The following is a 22,930-nucleotide window of genomic DNA, read 5'->3' as shown; positions in this document are numbered from 1 at the left end:
CTGGACTCAGTACCAGAAGTAGTATGCTCTTTAAGCAACTGATAAGTTTTATTTTACATAAGATGAATCTTTCATCTGATTGAGTCTCCCTGTGGGGTATTGCAAAATCTTAAAGCCAATTTTTTTAGACACAAACACACACAAATGCTTGTTTTTAATATTTTTTATCAAAGTAGTATATGAATAACTACTTTTTTGAAAATAGTTTTATTAGTGTATATTAATTGTACAAAAGCATTTCACTGAGACATTTCCCATACATGCATATAGCATACTTTGATCAAATTCAAATTCACTCACTTCTTATCCCCTCCAAGTCCACTTTTTAAAACAATTTTTAAGGAATTTCATTACTCTATTTTCACATGTGCATATGAAATACTTTGATCATATTCAATCACCCCCTTCATCCCTCCCTTTCTCATCTCCGACTGCTGGTTCTCACCCCTAATCAATCCCCATTTACACTTATGTCATTCCTGTCTTTTTTTAGGTCTAGATTCTGGATATGAGAGAGAACATGTGACATTTCTCTTTCTCAGTTTGGCTTATTGTGCTTAATGGGATGATTTACAGTTCCATACATATTCCTACAAATGGCATGATTTTACTCTTTATGACTGAATAATACATCATTGTGAATATAGACCCAATTTGCTTTATCTGTTCATCTGTGGATGGGCACCTAGGCTGATTCCATAGTTTGGCTATTGTGAATACTGCTGCTATAAATTTAGATATGTAGACATCCCTACTGTATGCTGACTCATATTCCTTTGTATTTATGCCCAGGAATGGTATAACAACAGGTTCATATGGTAGTTCTCTGTTTAGTTTTCTGAGACCCTCTATACTGATTTCCATAGTGGTTACACTAATTTAGATTTCCCTTAACAATGTATACGGGTTCCATTTTTCGAACAGCCTCTCCAGCATGTTTTGGTTTTTGTTTTCTTATTGATTGGCATTCTGATTGGGTGAGACAGAATATCACTGTCATTTTTGATTTACATTTCTTTCATTACTAAGACTAACAAAGATTTGTTCATGTATTGGCCATTTATGCTTCTTTTGAGAACTGACTTTACCTATTTATTAATTGAATTATTTTTTCTTTTAGAGAACAAATAAAATTTTTCCAAAATTTTATTTTGGAAAATTGAATTATTTTTTCTTTTAGAGAAAAAATAAAATTTTTCCAAAATTTTATTTTTGGAATACTTTACATGTTCTGGATGTTAATTCTTTATCAGATGAATAGGTAACAAAGATTCTTTCCAATTCTACAGGTTTCTTTTGATTCTGGAAATTGTTTCCCATGCTATATAGAAACTTTTTAATTTGATACACTTATATTTGTCAATTCTCACCCTTATTTCCTGCACAATTAAAGTCTTTTCAGAAAGAAATTAGCTATGCCTATAACTTCAAGTGTTTTCCCTAAGTAATTTCAAAGTTTCAGGTGTTATATTTGATCTTTAATGTATTTTGAAATAATTTTTTGTATAGGGTGAGAAGAGTCTAGTTTTAGTCTTGTACATGTGGATATCCAGTTTTCCCAGCACTTTTTTTTTTTTTTTTGATGAGGATGTCTTTTCTCCAACATAAGTTTCTGGTACTTTTGTCAAAATGCAGATGGCTGTAGTTGTGTAGGTTTATTTATGGGTCTTCTATTCTGTCCCACTGTTCTATGTGTCTGATTGACTGTTTTTGTACAAGTACCATTGTATTGTTTAAAACTATGACTCTAGTATAATTTGAAGTCAGATATTGTGATACCTCCAGCATTACTCATTCTGTTCAGGATTGCTTTGGCTATTTGGGGTCTATACATTGCTTTTAATAACATATCCATTTTCACAATAGCAATTCTGCTGATCTATGAACATAGAAATTCTTTTCATCTACTAATGTTTTCAATTTCTTTCTTCAGGATTTTATAGTGTTCATTTTAGACATCTTTTACTTCCTTAGTTGTGGTTATTCCTAGGTATTTGATTTTTTGAGGCTATTGTGAATGGAATTATTGTCCTGATTTCTTTTCTTTCTCAACCTGTTCATTATCAGTACATAGAAATGTTACTGAATTTTGTTTGTTGGATTTTTTTATCCAGCTATTTTACTGAATGTATTATTCAGACCTAAGTATTTTATGGTAGAGTTTTAGAGTCTTTTAAATACACTATCATATACACAAATAAGGAAAATATAACTTCTTCCTTTCTTATTTCTATCATTTTTTTTCCCTTTTTCTTGTCTTATTGCTTTGGCTAAAAACTCAAACGTTATATTGAATTAGAGTAGAGAGACTCCTCCCTGACTCTAGAGGAAATAGTTTCAGTTTTTCTCCATTTTACTACAATGTTAGCTATAAGTTTAACCTATATACCTTTATTTAATTGATTTATAGCATTTATTGCTCCTTATATCCTTGTTTCTTCAGGGATTTTATCATGAAGGGAAGATGAATTTTAACAAAGGTATTTTCTAGCCTTTTGAGATAATCATGTAATTTTTTTGTCTTTCATTCTGTTTATGTGCTGTATTACATTTATTGATTTGCATATGTTTAAACATACTTGCATTCCTGGAAAGAAACAAAAAAAAATAGTATATGATTTTTTTAATGTGTTATTGAATTCAGTCTCCCCTGCCCAGCCAGGAATGTTTCTCACTTTATTTGTGTGTGTGTGTTTATTTTATCATTTTTACATTTACTCATATGTGTATACATTGTTTGGACCATCTCCTCCCTTCTCTCCCTCTCCCCTGCCCCTACTTCCTGGCAGAACCTATTACACCCTCTTGTTATCCAATTTTGTTGAAGAGAAAACATAAGAGATAAAAAGAAAGATGTAGTGCTTTTTCTACTTTGAGATAAAGGTAGCTATACAGAGAGATTCCTAGTATTGCTTCCATGCACAAGTGTATTGCAACCCACATTGGTTCATCTTTATCAGACCTCTACACTACTTCCTAGTCCCCATCCCATAGTGACCTATCTATTTAAGATTACTATATTCTCTTCTATACAGAGAGTACATCAACCACATTCAAGTTTTAGGTTTCCTTCCCTTTCCCTATTCCTCCCATGTACATTCTCCCCTTAGTGTGTGACTCATGTCCGATAATATTACTTCATTTGTTTTAGGCTTATAATCCACATATGAGAGAAAACATGCAACTTATGGCCTTCTGAGCCTGCCTAACTTCACTTAGATGATGTTCTCCAGTTCTGTCCATTTGCTGGCAAATGAAAAAATTTCACTCTTCTTTGTGGTTGAATAAAATTCCATTGTGTATAAATATGACATTTTCTTAATCCATTCATCAGTAGTGGGTCATCTTGGCTGTTTCTTTAGCTTGGCTGTTGTGAATAGTGCTGCACCAAACATGGGTGTGCAGGTGCCTCTGGAATAACCTGAGTTGCATTCCTTCAGGTATATCCCTAGGAGTGGTATTGCTGGACCATATGGCAGATCTATGTTTAGTTTTTTAAGAAGCCTCCATATTGTTTTCCAAAGTGGTTGTACTAATGTACATTCCCAACAGCAGTGTAGGAGGTTCCTTTTCCCACACATCATCCCTAACATTTGTTGTTGGTAGTGTTTTTGTTGATGGCTATTCTAACAGGAGTGAGGTAGCATCTTAGTGTGGTTTTGATTTGCACTTTTTCTTATGATTTTTGGCCATTTGGAATTCTTCCTTTGGAAAAGTTCTGTTTAGAGTTCAGCTGCCCACTTCTTTATTGGCCATTGATTTGGAGGAGAGTTTAGTTTTTTGAGCTCCCTCTATATTCTGGTTATCAGTCCTTTGCCTGATGTATAGCTGGTGAATATTTTCTCCCATTCTGTGTGTGGTCTCTTCAATTTAGAGACCATTTCTTTTGTTGTGCAGCAGCTTTTTAATTTCATGTAGTCCCATTTGTCCATCCTTTCTCTTAGGTGCTGGACTGTGGAGTTCTACTGAGGAAGTCCTGCCCTATACCTATTGCTTCCCAAGTATTCCCTGCTCTTTCCTGTACTAACTGCAAGGTTTCAGGTCTGATATTAAGGTCCTTAATCCACTTTGAGTTGGTAAAAACTCAAATCATGGAACTAGTTTCAGTTTTCTTCAGGCAGATAACCACTTTTCCCAATAGCATTTGTTGAAGAGGCTCTCTTTTCTCCATTGCATGTTTTTGTCACCTTTGTCAAAAAATAAGGTGGGCATAGCTGTGTGGATTCATATGTAGATTGCTTTTGGTAGGATAGCCATTTTTACTATGTTCTGTCAATTCATGAGCATGGGAGATCTTTCCACCTTCTGTAGTCTTCTTTGATCTCTTTCTTCAGTGGTTTGTAGTTCTCCTTATAGAGGTCATTCACATCCTTTGTTTAGTTTACTCCTAGGTATTTGATTTTTTTTTGAGGCTATTATCAGTGCAATTGTTTCCATATATTCCTTCTCAGTGTGTTCTTTGTTGGTGTATAGAAAAACTAATGATTTTTGTAAGTTGATTTTGTATCCTGCCACCTTGCTATCACTGTTTATGGTGTCTAGGAGTTTTTGGGTAGAGTTTTTTGAATCTTTAAGGTATAGGATAATATTGTCTGCAAATAGGGATATTTTGACAGTTTCTTTACCTATTTGTATTCCTTTTATTTCTTCTTCTTGCCTAATTGCTCTGACTAGGAATTCCAGTACTGTGTTGAATAGCAGTGGGGATAACGGGCATTCTTGTCTCATTCCTGATTTTAGGGGAAATGGTTTCAGTTTTTCACAATTAAGTATGATGTTGGCTGTAGGTTTGTCATATACAGCTTTTATAATGTTGAGGTGTATGCCTTCTATTCCTAGTTTTCTTAGAGCTTTTATCATGAAATGGTTTTGAATCTTATCAAAAGCTTTTTCTACATCTATTGAGATCATCAAGTGGTTTTTGTCTTTGCTTCTATTAATGTGTTGTATTACATTTATTGATTTGTGCATATTGAACTACCCCTGCATCCCTGGAACAAAGTCTACTTGGATGGTAAATGATCTTTCTGATCATTGTTGGATTTGGTTTGCCATTATTTTATTGAGGATTTTTGTGTCACTATTCATTAAGGAGATTGGCCTGTAGTTCTTCTTTTTGGAGGTGTCCTTGTCTAGTTTGGGGATGAATGTAATACTGGCTTCATAAAATGAATTAGGCAGTGCTCCTTCCCTTTCTATTTCATGGAAAAATTTAAGGAGTTTGGTATTAGCTCTTCTTTAAAGGTCTAGTAGAATTCCACAGAGAATCTGTCAGGTCCTGGACTTTTCCTTTTTGGGAGACTCTTTTTGCTACTTCAATTTCATTACATGTTATAAGTCTGCTTATGTGGTTAATGTCCACTTGGTTCAGTTTTGGATAGTCATAAGTATCTAGATAGAAATTTGTCCATTTCTTCAAGATTTTTCAATTTATTAGAATATAGGTTCTCAAACTATTCTCTAATGATTCCCTGGATTTCCTTGGTGTTTGTTGTTATCTCCCCTTTTTTGTTTCTGATTTTGGTTCTCTTCCCTCCTCATTTTAGTCAGATTTGCCAGGGGACTGTCAATCTTGTTTTTTTGGTTTTTTTGGGGGGGGAGGTTCCCAAAGAACCAGCTTTTTGTTTTGTTGACTCTTTGCACAGTTTTTTTGGTCTCTTTTTCATTAATTTAGGCCCTTATTTTTATTATTTCTCTCCCTCTGCTTGTTTTGGGATTTGCTTGTTCTTGTTTTTCTAAGAGTTTAAGATGTAGTATTAGCTCACTTATTTGAGATATTTCTGTCCTTTTAATATATGTACTCATAGCTATAAACTTTCCTCTTAGGACTGCCTTTGCTGTGTTCCATAGGTTCTGGTAGGTTATATTTTCATTTTCATTAACTTCCAGAAACCTTTTGATTTCCACTCTTATTTCTTCTATTACTAATGTTTGAGCAATGTGTTATTCAGTCTCCAATTATTTGCATATTTTCTGCTGTTGTTGGGTTCTGGCTTGAATGCATTGTGATCAGAGAGAATGCAGGGGTTATTTCTATTTTCTCATATTTGCTGAGGCTTGACTTATTTTGTTAAGAATAACTTTTGTGTCTACATTCATGAAGGAAATTGATCTATAACTTTCTGTCTTTTTTTGTTATGTCCTTGCCCAGTTTTGGTATCATGGTAATACTGGCTTTACAGAATGCATTCAGTAGTGTTCCTTTCATTTATATTTTGTAGAATTGTTTGAGGAGTGTTCATGTTAGTTCTTCTTTAAAGAGCTGATACAGCTTAGCAATAAATCCATCAGTGCTGGGCTTATTTTTTCTTGAAAGACTTTTATTAGTGCTTCCATTTTGTGGCTTGTTACATATCTGTACAAATGCTTTTTATTTTCTCAGCTCAACTTTGATAGGTAAAAATGCATCTAGAAATTTATTCATTTCTTCTAGATTTCTCTGTCTTAGAATATGTTTTTGAAATATTCCCTGTTCTCTGTATTATTTTGATGTTTACTGTGATGGCCCCTTTCTAATAACTAATTGTATTAATTTTCACCCCCTTCTTTCTTTTGGTTCATTTTGCTAAAGGTTTATCAATTATTTTATGTTTTCAAAGAACCAGACCTTGTTTCACTGATTCTTTGAATTGATCTTTTATGTTCCTTTCATTTCAAGCCTGTGTTTGTCTTAGTCAGTGAGATGTATTTCTTATAAGTGATAAAAGGATGGATCATGTTTTTCCATCCAATCTGATAGTCTGTGTCTTTTGATTTGGGTTATTGAAACAAGCATCATTCAGAATTATTATTTGTAGGTAGATAGCAATGCCTACTATTTTATTGAATTTGTAATGTTTGATTCTTCCTTAATCCTCATTTGCTCATTTTATGAGCTGTATTCCTTCATATACTTTCATGGTTCTATTTATCATCCACCCATGTGTGTAGGATTCCTTTAAGTATCTTTTGCAGTGCTGATTTGGTGGCCATGGATTGCTTTAACTTTTGTTTATAATGGAAGATTTTTATTTATTGTTTGTAAAGGATTACTTTTCTGGGTACAGTAATCTATGTTGGAAGCTATTCTCTTTCAGGGCTTTGAATGTGCCATTCCATTCCCTCCTCTTTTGTAAAAAATTTCTATTAAGAAGTTTGCTGTTATTTGATGGGTTTTCAGAATGCCTCTTTCATGTTCTGTGTTGTCTTCTTTATTTTATTCAGCTCTTTATTTGAGTTTTCTAGGGAATTCATTCAGGCATTTATTCATGGTCTCCTTAATTTCATTGATCATTCTTATAATCATTACTAAAAATTCTTTGATATTTCATCCACTTCAGTATCATTAGTGTTTGTTGCTGTGAAGTTGTTGAGTCTTGGAGAGTCATTTTGCCTTGTTTTTTCACTTTCTTATTGGGGGAAGGAGGCTGTGGAATTTATGTGATTCAGAGGGTCAGCACTGTAGGCCCTTAGTCCTCCCTGGTCAGAAACATATACCAAGATGCAGTTTCTGGATGCAGGTTCAGTGATTTCACACCTTGCCCAGCAGATTACCTCTGCTGCCTGTTTTTCCATGCTTTTCTCCTGTCCTGCCATCTCTTTTGTGATTCCCAGTGCTCTTCCTCTCTCTTTTCAGAATATAGTTTCTCCTTTGTTACCTGATTCTTTTCATTGATGGGCTCAAGATGGAGGACAATTTTAATTGGACATCATGCCTACCTCTTCTGAATACCTACTTTAATCAGTTAGTACAGAAATAATTTAATTTGAAAACCAATAATATCCTTTCCAATTCCTCCCTGTCCTGTTTCACTCTCCTTGCATACTTATATCTCTATTGATTATACAATTAAATATTACTTGGGACAAAAATGAACTATCAATTAACACACAGGGAAAATATGAACAAAATTATTGTGAGAGAAAAAGTCAGTGGTGAGTTCTTTGATGTGAAGTTCAAGAAAAGGCAAAGTTGATCAGCAGTGATATGTTAGAACAATGGTTTCATGGGGTGGGGAGTGGTATCAACCAAGAAGGGTATTAAGGTGATCTAAAGGGAAATTATTGAGGTAATGGAATGGTTTTTATATTGGTAAGATATAGGGATTGCACAGGCAATGCATTTCTCAAAACTATTCACTACGATCTTTTCATTTGCCATATATATGTATGTATACATGCATGCATAATCTTGTGCAAAGGTAGCAAGGTATGTCCTCACCCTTTTGTTTTTACTTTGAATTGTTTTTGTTTTCAAGACAGGATCTCCCTAACTTTGCTTAGGCTTGTCTCAAGTTTGTGATCCTCCTGTGTCCACTAGTGCTACCATGTCTGGTAGTTAACAATATTAAAATTATTATCTTGTTTTGAAAAGGCATTTTGCATCCTATACAGTTTGCAGTTTCATTGGTAGGCCATATATAAAAGGGAGCATATATAATTTTATTATTCACTATGATGAGTTTTGTAATGTAGATAAACACATAACTTAAACCCCAGTATATTTATCAAACCTGTTTCACTTCCTTTTTATGCTATAAATTCAAATCTCTTGTATACTATGGTTTATGCCAGTATGACACATGACTAATGGAATGTTTTTATTTATATCCTGTGTACATTCATTCATATTTTCTCTTCTAGTTCTGTAGTATTCTTGAAAAACTGATATTGGTGAAATTGAGTCTGAGTCACTGAATGACTATGTTGAGCTCTCTGCCCCTTTCTTCCCATACTGATCTGTGATATAAGCCAGATGTAATCATGTATTGTATTAAACCACTGGGAGGAAGGGAAGAGAATGAAAGGGAAGAAAAAGAAACAGGAAGAATCTAAGATTCTTATACTGGAACATTAGGTTGTGGAGGAATAAACTATAAGAAGAAACAAATCCATCAGTAAGGCTGAGCCCACCTGTTGAGTGGACTGAGAGCAGATGAGCACAAAGAATAAATCTGTAGAATATCATCACATGATCGCAATAAGAAATAATGAAAGAATAAAGGAATAGATTTGTTTAGATTTTACCTCTTTGAATTCCTACATCAAATTATTGTTCCTACAAAATAATTCATTTCTTAATTAATGCTTCTGGTAAAAATTATTTTTAAATGTTTTCATATTGTTTCAAAATTAACAAGATAAAAAGCTGTATTCAAGTGGGTTGAAAATAGTGTTCAAAGAAAGTACTGCTATCCATATATAGATGGAACCATTTGGAATTTGTCCTGTCACTTTGCACAATTATAATGCTATATTATAAATCTAGAAAAATTTTATTTATTGCCCTGTATCTTCTTGAGTCAAACTAACATGCTCTATTTTTTTCTTGTTGGATAATATCAAACTTATGGTTTGTTAACCATAAATGTCAAATGGAAATAATGAGAGCCTATGAAACTTATATGGCTCATACTTGGGAAATGCACATTTTCAATCATTTAATCAAGAGTAAACAAATAGTTAGTGATCAACAACCACTGTACTAAGGTCATCCGATATAGAAGTGCTAATATATAGATATATTATACAATATAGAAGGACAATCTCAGACTTCATAGATGACCTATTTATTTCTGAAATGGTCAGATGAATAATCAAAAACATGATGAAGTGATCATAAAGGAAGTAAGGGGCTGAAGAGTGTAGGGCTCTGTGAGGCACCTTCAGTACATCTGGGGACTGAGGAATGGCTGCCAGAGGTTTCCTACTGCCAGAAATTGCTGTCAGAGCTGAGCCTGAAGGATGTGTATGTCCAGCCAGACAAAAGTGATGAATAGAGACTGTGGGGAAAAGGCCAGACCTGTAATGTGAAAGATGCAGTGCTCTGTGGAGGACCTTTTATTCTTCCTGCCTCAGTATGGAGAATAACTAGGCCTGGAAACTCATAGCAAGACTACTAAAGAGAAAAATCTATTCTGAAATTTTGATATGAATTGTGAATTTAGAATTTTAGAAACAAAATTTTGTGTTAGAAATGAGATTTAAAATTTAGAAAAACAATCTAAAATCCATCAAGAAATGAAATTTCACTTAAGGAAAAGTAAGTAAAGTGATCACAGATTCATGACATCAGTGTAAAACAATAGTCAATATGTTTCTATTCTAGTATAAACATTTTATAATTTAAGTACAATATCTCAAGTTATAAAAGGTACATTTGTTGTTGTTTTCCTGCCACAATTTTTCTTGCTGAGACTTTTTTCAGTGACAATAAAAAGTCTTCCTAGATTTTCTTACACAATAGCTAAGGGTTTTAGACACATTTTTTAGTCAAGACAAATCTTTGTACTAAGATACAGAGTTGCAATAATTTGCTACAAGACATTGTGATCTTTCATATTCGTTCTCTTGAAAAATGAGGTTTTAGTAAGGACTACGTGCACTTATCTCTTCATAAAATATGTTATAAGTTATACTTCAGACTCAACAGTAGTAAGTTTGGAGAGAAATGTTAGTTCATGCATCACACATAGCATACTCTCAAATCTTTATATGTTTCTTCCAGTCAGATTAATTATATGCTTCAAGGTTTATAAAGGTTAACAAAGATCTAAAAAATCACCCTTTTGTCTTATTTCCTCCTTTTTCACACCTGTATGACAAACTGCAAGTGCCTGTGAAAGAGTCAAATTATATGAATATAAACTCCTTTTCAAGGCCAAAGACAGTGTAGTCTTTGCCTGATGACCAGACTTCCTTTCCTTTTAGTCAACAGTAGCATTCAAAGTTTTAAATTACTGACCTCCAAACTTCAGGGGAATATTGGGCGTAATGACCACAACAGCACCATGTTTGGGGAAAGGGTAAGAGTAAAGACAATGATTTTGGCAAATCTGTGAAAGTAAAAAGAAGAGAGAAGTAAAATATACTGGCAAAGTGAACCACCTAATATATAGGCCAGAAGTCAAATATATAACCAACATGTGGTGTGATGAAAAGTAGCAATCAAATTTTAAATTTGATATTCAAATATGTAACATTCAGTATCAAAGGGAAACTGTCTTGTTCCTAAATGAAATATATCTTTTATCGCCAGCTGATTTTTTTGATTTTCACATACAAGGAGTGGAGATCTTGGTCCTTTGTTGCTGGTTTACCCTTACTAGATTTTCAGCATTCAGCTGTAAAAATTCTCTGACTCCAAATGTTCTTGAGGCAGGCTAGAAGGAGGAAAAGCTTGGGGCTCATGTTGGTTACCCAGAGATGACCCAGACCACCCTCAGCTGTCTGGGAATGGTCAATGCTCCTCCCGACTCGTTCATTACTGGGTGCGAATCTCCTGGGTCTCCCTTCCTATGGGTTTGCATAGGTTCTAAAAGCACCCGAAAAAGAAATGCTATCTCTGCCTGCCCACCCTTTCCCCAACTTTTAATAAGCCCATTTACACTCAAGCATTCTGGTTAGATTCTTCCATGCTGGAACACAAGAACCAACGTCTTCTGAAAACACCATTTGCTATCAACATTCTGATCTGAAGAAATGGCATCCTTACCAAATTTAAAGTTTTCAGTGGGGCTCACACAATGCAGAGTGTACTTAGATAAGGGAATGATACACAAATATTAGATATTGTTTTTATTAAATCTTTGCCTGTTCCTCCTGTATGTTTTGAAAAATTCTCAAATACTGTTTACATCAAAAAAGATGTTTTAATATATGTTGACAACCTTTTATTCAAGAGAATGAACGGTAACACACACCATTCTGTGCTTTGTTTAAAACTTCAATTAAGATCATGTCTTTTTTTAAAAAGTAAATTTGTATTAGGATATATTCATGATACAGGGGGGTTCATAGTGACTTTTCCAATTACATTTATATTGTACATTAGTTACATTGCCCCATTATCATTCCCCATCAACCTCTTCCCCACCTCAATTAAAGCAATTGCAAGAGGTTTTCTAGTTCTTTTTCACATAGGTATATGAAGTCCATCTACCATATACACTCACCTTAATCTCCTTAGTTCACCCTCTCCCTGCCATTAGTTAACCCCCCTCCACCAACGCACACACTGTTCCTCTTTTACAGTCCTGGTTTTCATAATTAATATTTTAGTTCACATCCAAAGGGATGTCTCAACATATGCCCTCTGTGTGTATGCTTTACTTTGGTCTGTTCAATCCCCTCAAATACTCTCTCTTATCCCTTTACCTACCACACCCCCAGTTTTCAACATCTTTCAATACACTTTCTTATACCCTCTACCATTGCATTTTGTGGTATGGGATATTATGTCACTCTATCGTTCTCTGTTCCTTTCTCTCTTTCCCTGAGTTCCATAGAGTAGTTACACTATTCCAAACATGTTCTACAACTGAGTGTATTTATGATCATGCTTGTTTTTGTGTATATGTTTATCTTTGGATCTATCTTCCACATATGAAAGAAAACACGCATCTTTTATGTTTCTGATCCTAGCTAATTTCACGTAACATGATATCCTCCATTGCATCCATTTATATTCAAATCCCATGTTATTGTTCCTTGTGCCTGAGTAAAACTCCATTGTGTATTTATACCATAATTTCATAATCCATTCATCAGTTATAGGGCACCTGGGTTATTTTCAGAGCTTAGCTATTATGAATAGTGCTGTGATGAACATCAGTGTACAGGTGTCTCTACTGTATCCTGTTTTACATTCTTTTGGATAGATGCCCAGGACAAGTATCACTGGATCATGTGGTAGTTCTATCTCCAGTTTTTTGAGGAATCTCCATTCTGTTTTCATAGAGGTTGTACTAATCTACAATCCCACCAGCAGTGTATAAAGGTTCCTGTTTCACCACATCCTGGCAAGAATTTGTTGTTGTTTCTACTCTTGACTCTGGCCTTTCTAACTGGCCTGAGATGAAACCTAAGTGTTGTTTCAATTTGCATCTCTTTTATAACCAGAGAAGTTGAACAGTTTTTCATGTATTTACTGGCCATTTGTACCTCTTCCTTTGAAAAATTCCTGTTTAATTCATGTGCTCATTTCTTCATTGGGGTGTTGATTCTTTGGGGGCTGAGCTTTTTTTCTTTTTTTCCCTGTAGATTGTGGATATTAGTCCCTTGTTAGATGAGTAGCTGGCAGACTTTCTCCCATACTGTAGGCTGCCTCTTAAGTCTGGTGATTGTTTCCTTTGCAGTGCAGAAGCTCTTTAGTTTAAGGTAGTCCCATTTTTTCATTGTTTCTCTTAGATGCTGAGCCTTTTGAGTTCTGTTTAGGAAGTTATTCCCTATACCTATCTGTTCTAGTGTATTTTCTACTGCTTCTTGAAGTTGTTTCAAAGTTTCAGACCTTATATTAAGGTCTTTGATCCACTTTCAATTAATTTTGGTACAGGGTGAAAGACAGGGATCTAGTTTCAATCTTCTGCATGCGGATATCCAGTTTTCCAGCAGCACTGGTTGAAGAGGCTCTTTTTCTCCATCTTGTGTTTTGGGCTCCTTTGTCAAAGATCAGTTGGCTATAGAAGTGTTGGTTTATGTATGGATCTTCTATTCTGATCCATTGGTCTTCCTGTCTGTTTTTATGCCAATACTAAGCTGTTTTTATTGTTATGGCTCTATAGTATAGTTTGAAGTTGGGTATTGTGATGCCTTCAGCATTGGACTTTTTGGTCAGAATTATTTTGGCTATTTGAGGTCTTTTTTGTTTCCATATGTACTTTACAATTGCCTTTTCTATTTCTGTGCAGAATATCATTGGGATTTTGATAGGGATTACATTGAACATGTAGATTGCTTTCTGTAGTATGTCCATTTTCACAGTACTGATTCTACCAATCAATAAGCATGGAAGGAATTTCCATCTTCTGAAGTCTTCTTCAATGGTTCATAGTTTTCATTAAAAAGGTCTTTGGTTTCTTTTGTTAAATTTATTTCAAGGTACTTTATTGTTTTTAAGGCTGTTGTAAATGGGATTGTTTCCCTGATTTCTTTCTCAGTCTGTGTGTTGTTGGTATATAGAAAAGCTACTGATTTCTGTATGTTAATTTCCTATCCTGCTACTTTGCCAAAACACTTTATGATTTCCAGTAGTTTCTTGGCAGAGCTTTTGGGTATCTTAGGTATAGGATCATGTCATCAGTAAATAGGAATATTTAACTTCTTTCTTCCCTATTTGAATCCCTTTTATTTCTTTCCCTTGTCTTATTGCTTTGGCTAGGAATTCCAAAACTATATTGAACAGGAATGGAGAATGTAGATAGCCCTATCTCATTCCTGACTTCAAGGGGAATGGTTTCAGTTGTTCTCCATTTAATATGATGTTGGTTCTAGATCTGTCATCTATAGGCTTTATTATGGTGAGGAATGTTCCTTCTGTTCCTAGTTTCTTCAGAGATTTTATCATGAAAGGGTGTTGGATTTTTGTCAAAGGCCTTTTCTATGTCTATTGAGAAGATCATGTGGTTTTTGTCCTTGCATCTGTTTATATGTTGTATTACATTTATGGATTTACATATGTTGAACCATCCTTGCATGCCTGGAATGAAACTGACTTGATCATTGTATAGGATAATGTCTTAATCTCAAAATATGAAAGGCACAATCTACCAATGCTGTGGATGCTGAATAAAATATTATGTTGTTTGCATTTGTTCATAAATAATAAATGTATCCTTTCAGAATGCTAAATTTAAATAAAACTGTCTTCCTAAACTTTTCAAATTCTCTTTCAAAATTGCATTTGATGGTGAAATCTCAAATATGTAGACCTTCACTAATCATCTTCCCTTCAAATATCTTTGTACTTTAAAATAGTCTTTCAGTTACTTGAAAAGAAAATGGAGAAAACATCAGATAATCAAAAATCCCATAGGTTACCTGAGCATCTAACCTCTGGTCTGCAAATGGGCAAAATGGTAATCATAGTTGTATTTGCTTCTTCTTTCTCTGTCATTCATTCCTTTGTAATGGCAAAGGAGCCTATTGAAACTCATTGGGAAGAAAACCTCCATTCCTGTGGTTAACTTCTCTCACACACCAGGGCCGGTGTCTTTGTTTAGTAGTATAGATTAATTGTACAAAACAATGTCTTTTGTTATGACATCTTCATTCATGTACACAATATGCTTAGATTGTATTTACTCTCCTGTCACTCTATTTTGTATCCCTCCCCTCCTGCTGTTTCACCCTCCCAAATTAGTCACCCTTGTACTTTTTATGACTATTTTTTTAAACATCAGAATTCAACACTTTACAGAAGACATTCACTATTTGACTTAATTAGTTTGGCTTTTTTCTCTAAACTTTATGATCTCCAGTTTATTAAAATTTCCTGCACATGACATAATTTCTTTCTTCTCTATGGCTGCAGTAGATATAGGTGTTCTGGTATCTCTACTGTAGGCTGACTTACATTTCTTCAGGTATATACCCAGGAGTTGTATACCAGGGTGATTTTTTGAGGAGCCTCCATACTAATTTCCATTGTGGCTACACTGGTTCACATTCCCACCAACAGTCTTACGTGCAAGTTTGAAAAATGTAAAGCTTAATACTCACATCACTCTCTGTTCTTATTAATGTTTTTTCAACCTACAGTATGCAATATAACATAATATGTTGTTTTTAATATCTATACATTACATTGGCATTGCTGATGTAGGCAAAAACCATGACACAAATGATCTGGTATAATTTACATTCCCACCAACAATGTGTAAGTGTTACTTGTTTTGACGTTGACCAGCATTCGTTGTTGTGTTGTTGATGATAGCCATTCTGACTGAGATGTAGTTTTAATTTACATTTCCCTAATAGCTAAGGATGTTAAAGATTTTTTTCATGTACTTATTTCCCATGTGTACTTTTATTCCATGTATTTATTAACCATTTACTCTTCTTTTGTAAACTGTTTGGTTCATGTGTCCATTTATTGGTTGGGTCATTTATCCTTTTGGTGGTTAATTTTTGAGCTCTTTATATGTTCTGGATATTCATCCTTTGTCAGATATTTTTTCTTCTTCAACAGGCTGTCTCTTCACTCTGGTAGTTGCTTCCTTTGCTGTGCAGAAACTTTGCAATTTATGCAATCTCATTTGTCAATTCTTGATCTTGATCTATCATTGATCTGTCAGAGTCCTATTCAGTGTGTCCTTGCCTATGCCTCATCTTCCAGTGTTTCCTGTAGTAGTTACAGGGTTTCAGGCCTGACATTGAAGTCTTTGGTCCCTTTTGAGCAGAATTCATGCTATTCTTTAACATTCACTCACACTCCACTGTTGCACTCATCTCTCTAAATATGAAATCTTTGTTATCAGACCATGCTGTTAATCTACATTTTGTATTATGTTACAGTCTTTACCTGTTTGTCCAGGAAATTCCCTTTAAGGATTTTAGTGCCTTCAATCTTAAAAATTATAAGATGTATTACTTCCTTGCTTAAAACTCTCCAGGGGATTTCCTTTAGCACACTTAAAATGAAACACACAACTTTATCATGGCCTCTGGTCTCTCTTTTCTCTGGCTCCCACTGCTTCATCTTCTCCCCACCCTTTCTTGCTTCACTCTGCTCTGGCAACACTGGCTTCCTTCCTGCCTTAAATGATGCCCAGAAGACTCAAGGCCTTTGCCTTTATGGGCTGTGCATGTGCTATATATGTAATTTCATACATTGTATGTAATGATATATGCACATTATAAAAGGTGTCAATAATATAGATATCATGAAAACCTATGAAGTAATACACATATATACATTATCATCTGCCCTACTTTGCCTGTCTTTGTACTTTAATAACAAAAAAGCCATGAAAACAGCATCTCTATGTACATTTTGTTTATTACTGTATCACCAGTGATTTGAACACTATCAGATATATAGGAGGCACTCAAATTTCTCTTGGATGAATGAGTGAATGTGAGAATAGATAAATGCATAAATGAATTGCTTCAGCAGAAGTGCTAAAAATGAATCTCTACTAGTTACATGTCCACATCTCCTGTGCTACAAAGTTGTGTCTGTCTCTCCAGAATCTTGTGGGTTAAGAGTGGAACATTCACAGTGAAATTTTTAAAGAAAACCTAGATGCTATGACTCAAAGAAAGAGAAGAGGTTGCTGAGAAAGGGAAGAAGAGATGTTGACCATGTTACTCGCAATTCATTTTTCTGTCATGAATTCCTGTACACTTATAACTTCAATAGTTTGGTTCATATCTTCTTTCCTACTCCTCTCTTGCAAAATGTGAATAGATCTTTTAAAATATTGTATCTGTCCCTTATTTTCTTTTTTTTCCCATAGCACCCCATTGACATTGATTTTCAGTTTTTTGTTGGTAGTCTTCTTGCCTGGATCGGATATCCCAGCACCCATAATTTCATGAATATGGCTTTTGTGTCATTTCTTTAAAAAACAAATTCTGGAATGTTTTGTCCCTAATTAGACAGAACTTGTGAATACACAGACATTTTCTTCCAGTCAGACATTTGGCCTTATTGCTTATTCCTCAGCATGCTTTGGTTAATCTTTTCAGAGGATTCACAATTTTGGTACCAAAATGAATTTTACGAATCAGCTAGCCATGGCTTTCTGGAGAATGTACAGGGAGAAGGAATAAAAAGCACTGAGGTTTAGAGATGTTATCCATACAGAGCAAAACTTCAGCAGAACTTAACTTGAGGTAACTGGAACCCTTGGTTTGAATTCCTTTTTCTGCCAGGCTTATCTTCTTCCCAACTATACTCTGCCTTTTTTTCTCCCTCCAACACCACTCTGAACTCCTAGGCAGCTGAGCTCCTACTCTGTAGAGTTTGCCTCATTATATGGCCTTCACAGAACTCCAAATATTGTGAAATTGCCAACTATATCATGCTCATTGGTAGGGCTCCTTAATATTGCTTTTTGCACTACCTTTTCAGATTTTGTTTTACACCTCAGACACCTGAAAATGTCTCAGAAACAGAGTTCCAAAGAAGTTTTGTTGTTGTTCTTAACGTGCTAAGCACAGCATTTGCCTTCAATTTAAAATGTGTAACTTTTGTGCAGTTTTATTTAGATGGTAAATTTTATATTAATCCACATGTAATCATGGATTTGATGCAGGTAATTTAGGTCAGGGATTCTTATTGTTCTTGTATTTGAAGACAGAAATCCTAATATAGATATTACTATACAGACCTGATGAATAAAATACTTAGATTTGTGTGTTCTTTGTAAAGCCCAAACTGGCTAAAACAGGACCTGAAAGGAAAAATCTTTCTTAATGTTTTTCTTAAAGAAATTTTATCAGTGAAGTGCAAAGAGGCTGCTCTACTAAGTGTTAAAATTCAAGACCTGCTGGAATAGTTCTGTCTGAGGAAGGATTGAAGAAGGATGCAATTGTTTTAAAAGGCAGTGGTGGTAGAATGTGACTCATTGAGCAAAACAAAGTCACAACAGGAGTCATCACTAAGCAGCATCCCAATTTTCAAATCAGAATTGCACGTTACAGACAAAATTTTACTCCTCAGGCAGATTGCTGGAATCATCTAACATTTATATAAAAGCATTTATTCTGGAGGAAATAGTCTCACTCAATCCTTAGAATTGCCAGGCTTTTATTTTGAGATGGAGTCTCACTATGTAGCCCAGCTGTTATGGAGCTCCTGGTCTTTCTGCCTCAACCTCCCAAGTTCTGGGATCACAAGGGAGCACCACCATACCTCACTTAAATACTAGGTGTTATGCTACACATATGCATGACTGAAGAGTGTGCATTGAGCAAAAAGCCTAACACCATAAATGTGCCGTCATGGTGTTTGTGTGAACATAAACCAGAACCTTCCAGTTCAAACCTACTGTATACATTTTATTAAAAGCGTGTCTTTGATTGGTTATAAAAGAGAATTTTAAAAAGATAAAATTCCTGGGTTTATATAAAAGCAAATTTAATTCCTTAGGTAGATAAAATGAAACATTATCATTATAATATAGTACTATGTAAAATACTTAAATGATTAAAATAGCTTTCATTTTAACATTTTTGTTTCTATGCTTAAGATATTTTACACAATATAAATAAGAATCTTATGCAAAAGCTTTTAAAAACTCAAGTTATCTAGTGCAGGGAAAACTAGAAAGAATACATGGAGTTAAAACATCTGATGTTTAATATAGAATTAGCTTTCTTATATTTTTTTTACATCCTGGTATAATCATTCAATGCTGAGACTTTCCTTATTAGGTTGTAATCTTTATGAGGATAGAGTTTATGTTTCCAAACATAATCCCTGTGGCCTTCTTGCTATATATTTATTATGCAATAGGTATCTTATCAATGGTTGTTGAATGAATGTTATCTGTGCTGCAAAGGAAATCCATTTTTTTCTCTGCTTACAAAAATATGAATTTTTAATATACAAAATCCAGGGAGCATCACTCTTTTGATGGAATCTGCAATAATGAGAAAAATAGAATTAGCATTTCTGACTCACTGGAAAAACTCCCTAAATATTTTTTTTCCAATAATTGCTAGAAGTCTTTGACCTCTCCACTTGCTCAGTTATGCTTTTTTATCCTAAATGATGCTAAAATACTGTCTTCAGATTTCTAGGGCTGACATGGGAAGGAAGGGAGGAAAGATTTCTTTAAGCAATAAACATAGTTGGATTTTATCAAAATTGTTTATTGTGTAATTTTAATGCAAAACATTACGACTCCAGTTTAAATATTTATTGGACAGTATAGTGGTGCAATATAGTGCTTCATTCTCTTAACATATGAATATATTTACATACATAAAAGGACTGATAGCAACTTTGGCCCATTTCCCATGTAAAACAACTTGTTTTCAAATAAAAGAAGTGAACTTTTTTTTTTTTACTTTTACAAATTTTTTTATAGTGTGAATATAAAACCCCATCTCTGGATAAGAAACTTTGAGTTTACTTTGACAGGTAGAGAGCCTGGTTGTTTCTAAAGTGTTTTTTCTTCTTCTTTTTCTTTCTCCTTTATTGTTGTGCTGGGTGGGGGTACATTGTAGCATTTACAAAGATTTTTGCAAGGTATCAAATATATTATCTTGAATTCTCCCCCTCCACAGCTCTCCTTTATCCCCACATTCCTGGAATAGTTTCAACAGGTATCATTTTTGCATTTACATATGTGTACACATTTTTTGCATCATATTCACCCTACTACACCCTTTTCCCAGCCTTCCCCCCTGGGCAGGACCTGTTCCTATTTTGTAAGGGAAAAAAGAAAAAAATGACATTTTTGCATGTTTGAGATGAAAGTTAGCTACACAGGGAGTTTCCTTGTGCTTTTTCCATGTATTATATATATGTATTATAACCCCAATTGTTTTACTCCTCTAATTTTCTTCATTCTTCCTTTGTCCCCTTCTTATCATGATTTCAGCCAGTTTAAGATTTCTATATTCATTCTTGCATAGAGAGTTTATTATCCATATTCAAACTCTCAGGTCCCTTCTTTTACCCTCTCCCTCCCGTGCTTGACCTCCCCTGTAGTGTGACCAGTGTGTCATAATATTGCTGCATTTCTATTAGGTCTATATTCCACATATGAGAGAGAATATGCTGCTTTTGGTGTTTTTCAAAGAATTTTAAATACCATTTCTTTTTGCAGGCGTTTCCTGGGAACACCAACTCGGACAGCGTGGTCCGGCACGACTTGCAGCACCCGGTCATAGCGCGCCACGTGCGCGTGGTGCCCCTGGACTGGCACGGGGAAGGGCGCATCGGGCTCCGGGTGGAAGTCTACGGCTGCGCCTACTGTGAGTGTCGGGGCTGCAAGTGGGCACCGGTCCTGTCATCCGCGTTTAAACCATGGTCTGCCTTTAGCCAACATTACTTACTTTCCCTCAAAATGAGCTACCTTCATTTTTACATATAAAGAAAACATAAGATTTGTTTTTTCTCTATTTTTGTTATAAATGCATATTGCACATGCACACAAACACGACAAGTCCAACTAGATTAAGTAAAGGATTTAGAGAGTGACTATTTTTTGTCCAGCGGATTAAAACAACAAAGCTTATTAATTAAATTCACTGAAGTCTTAGGAATGAGTTAAAAATAAGAAATCTGTATTATTAACCACTTTTTTGGCTCTTGGTGATGGGTTTTAGGTATATCCTGAAAAACTTCTTGCTGTTCACCAAGGCATATTTGAGATTTCTTATTTTGAAAGCCAACCACTGAATTTTGATATCAGTTAGACTGTGTACTTATGCAAGTTTAATATTCTTCTCTCATCTGTTTACTCACTTAAAAAGTTTCATTAAGTAATATTTTAAGTGTCCCCTTTTAAAATTTCAAAGATACATTATAACTTTATCTAATGATTACAATGTATGGATTTGGGAGGATTCCAATTCTGCCATCTGCTGCCTGTGCTTCTGTTTGTTTGTAGTCATCCTTTGTCCAACCGGGTCTGTTCCTACACCCTCAGTGGATGCTGATGTAGTAAACTCCGCATATGCCATGCTTTTCTTATATATGCATACCTATGATAAAATTTAATTTATGAATTACACAAAATAAGGGATTGACAAAGACTAATAATGAAATAGAATAATTGTAGCAATATACCATAAAATATTGAATTTGTTGTTTCTGGAATTTCCTTTTTAATATTTGCAGAAAATAGTTGGTTTCTGGAAGCTGAACAGCTGTCAAGAGAAGGGTAACAGTACTTTTCTTCTTCCTCTTTTTCTTTCTCTTCCTCTCCCTCTCCCACTTTTTCTCCATCTCTTACCCCTTCTTACTTTTTGCCCTTGTTATCCACCTGTGTTTCCATCTACATCTTTCTATTTATACACCTTGACTGTAACCTCAATTTCTTTAAAAAAATTATCTGTAGACCTTCTTTCAGAACAAAGTTGATGGTAGCTTATCCTAGGGAGGATTTTTCTTTACTGTTTTCTTCTGTGAAGGCAATACCAACACAGAATTACTTTAAAGAAACCATTAGATAATGTAAATTCAATCTGCAAACACATAATTTGCAAACCCTGACTTTCTAATATTAAAATTCCAGTAACATATTTTTCTTGTCACAAAGCATTTTTTCCTTGTTTTGCTGACTAGCCAAGGAAAGAGGAATCTTGGGTATAGACAGGGAGAGGAACTGAGATATCAGCTATCTGCAAGTATTCCATTAGACTTTTTCCCACCCTCTCTGATAGACCCATATACACTATAATCAAAAAATGGAAAATTCTCCTTTTAGACAAGCTTCATAAAATTAATGAAACACTTAATATTTTATGAAAAAAATGAAGTTATCGCATCTGTATGAATTTAGTTGTAAAGATTGGTGAAAATACTAACTGGAAATGGTAACTGAGTAATTTTTTATTAGTTTATAGGCAAAATTGTTACATGAAAACTGAGCTGGGTATAATAAGGGAGCCACCAGGATTATTTTTAAATTCTGAAGGTGTTCATTTTATCTGATTCATATTATTATAGCAAAAGACAGATTTAAGTCTTCAAGAGAGTGTTGCTCTTCAAAGGCAGGATTGAGGGAGTAGGAGAAGCCTGAGAAGAACTCCAACATAAATTAGGATCCTTGCTACTGTGTGGTCTGGAATTCACACTTACAGTGCAGTGTCTTCATTTGTATTCCAGCTATCTGTCCTAGAGAATCCAGGACAGAATGTGGTATTTTATCAACATGACAAATGTTATAAGAAGCATGTTTCAATTTTAAGACATGAACCATATGCAAATGTGATTTTTTAGTACAAATAGAATGCTGAGTAATTTCAGGTGTCATGAAATATAACAAATGTTAATAATACCACAGTGAATAAGAAAACTGTAGTTTTTGAGAGATGAATTTAGATAGTTCATCTAGTGGCATTACTTACTGTAAAAACATTAACAGTTAAATTTTTTCCAAGGGCACAGAGTCTGAGTGATAAAACTGAAAAGGAAGGTAATTGGTCTGGGACACTGCCACAGCTTGCTTCCTGGCTGTTTCCCTACTCCTCAATACCAGCAAAGTGAACA

The 22,930-nt window shown here is 34.6% G+C and overlaps 1 protein-coding gene across 1 annotated transcript in view; it reads left to right on the top strand.

Annotated features, from left to right (window-relative positions):
• Positions 1-22,930, top strand: part of Cntnap2 (contactin associated protein 2) — a 1,948,854-nt gene that overhangs the window by 774,805 nt on the left and 1,151,119 nt on the right. The window contains exon 4 of the mRNA XM_074061335.1: positions 20,541-20,688. Coding sequence (XP_073917436.1) covers positions 20,541-20,688 — 148 coding nt within the window. The remainder of the gene's footprint in view (positions 1-20,540; positions 20,689-22,930) is intronic.

This window comes from Castor canadensis, chromosome 2 (genome assembly GCF_047511655.1).
Source record: "Castor canadensis chromosome 2, mCasCan1.hap1v2, whole genome shotgun sequence".
In the NCBI taxonomy this organism is placed as follows: domain Eukaryota; kingdom Metazoa; phylum Chordata; class Mammalia; order Rodentia; family Castoridae; genus Castor; species Castor canadensis.
Note: the sequence above shows the minus strand (reverse complement) of the source record. Positions and strands in the feature narration are given on the sequence as shown.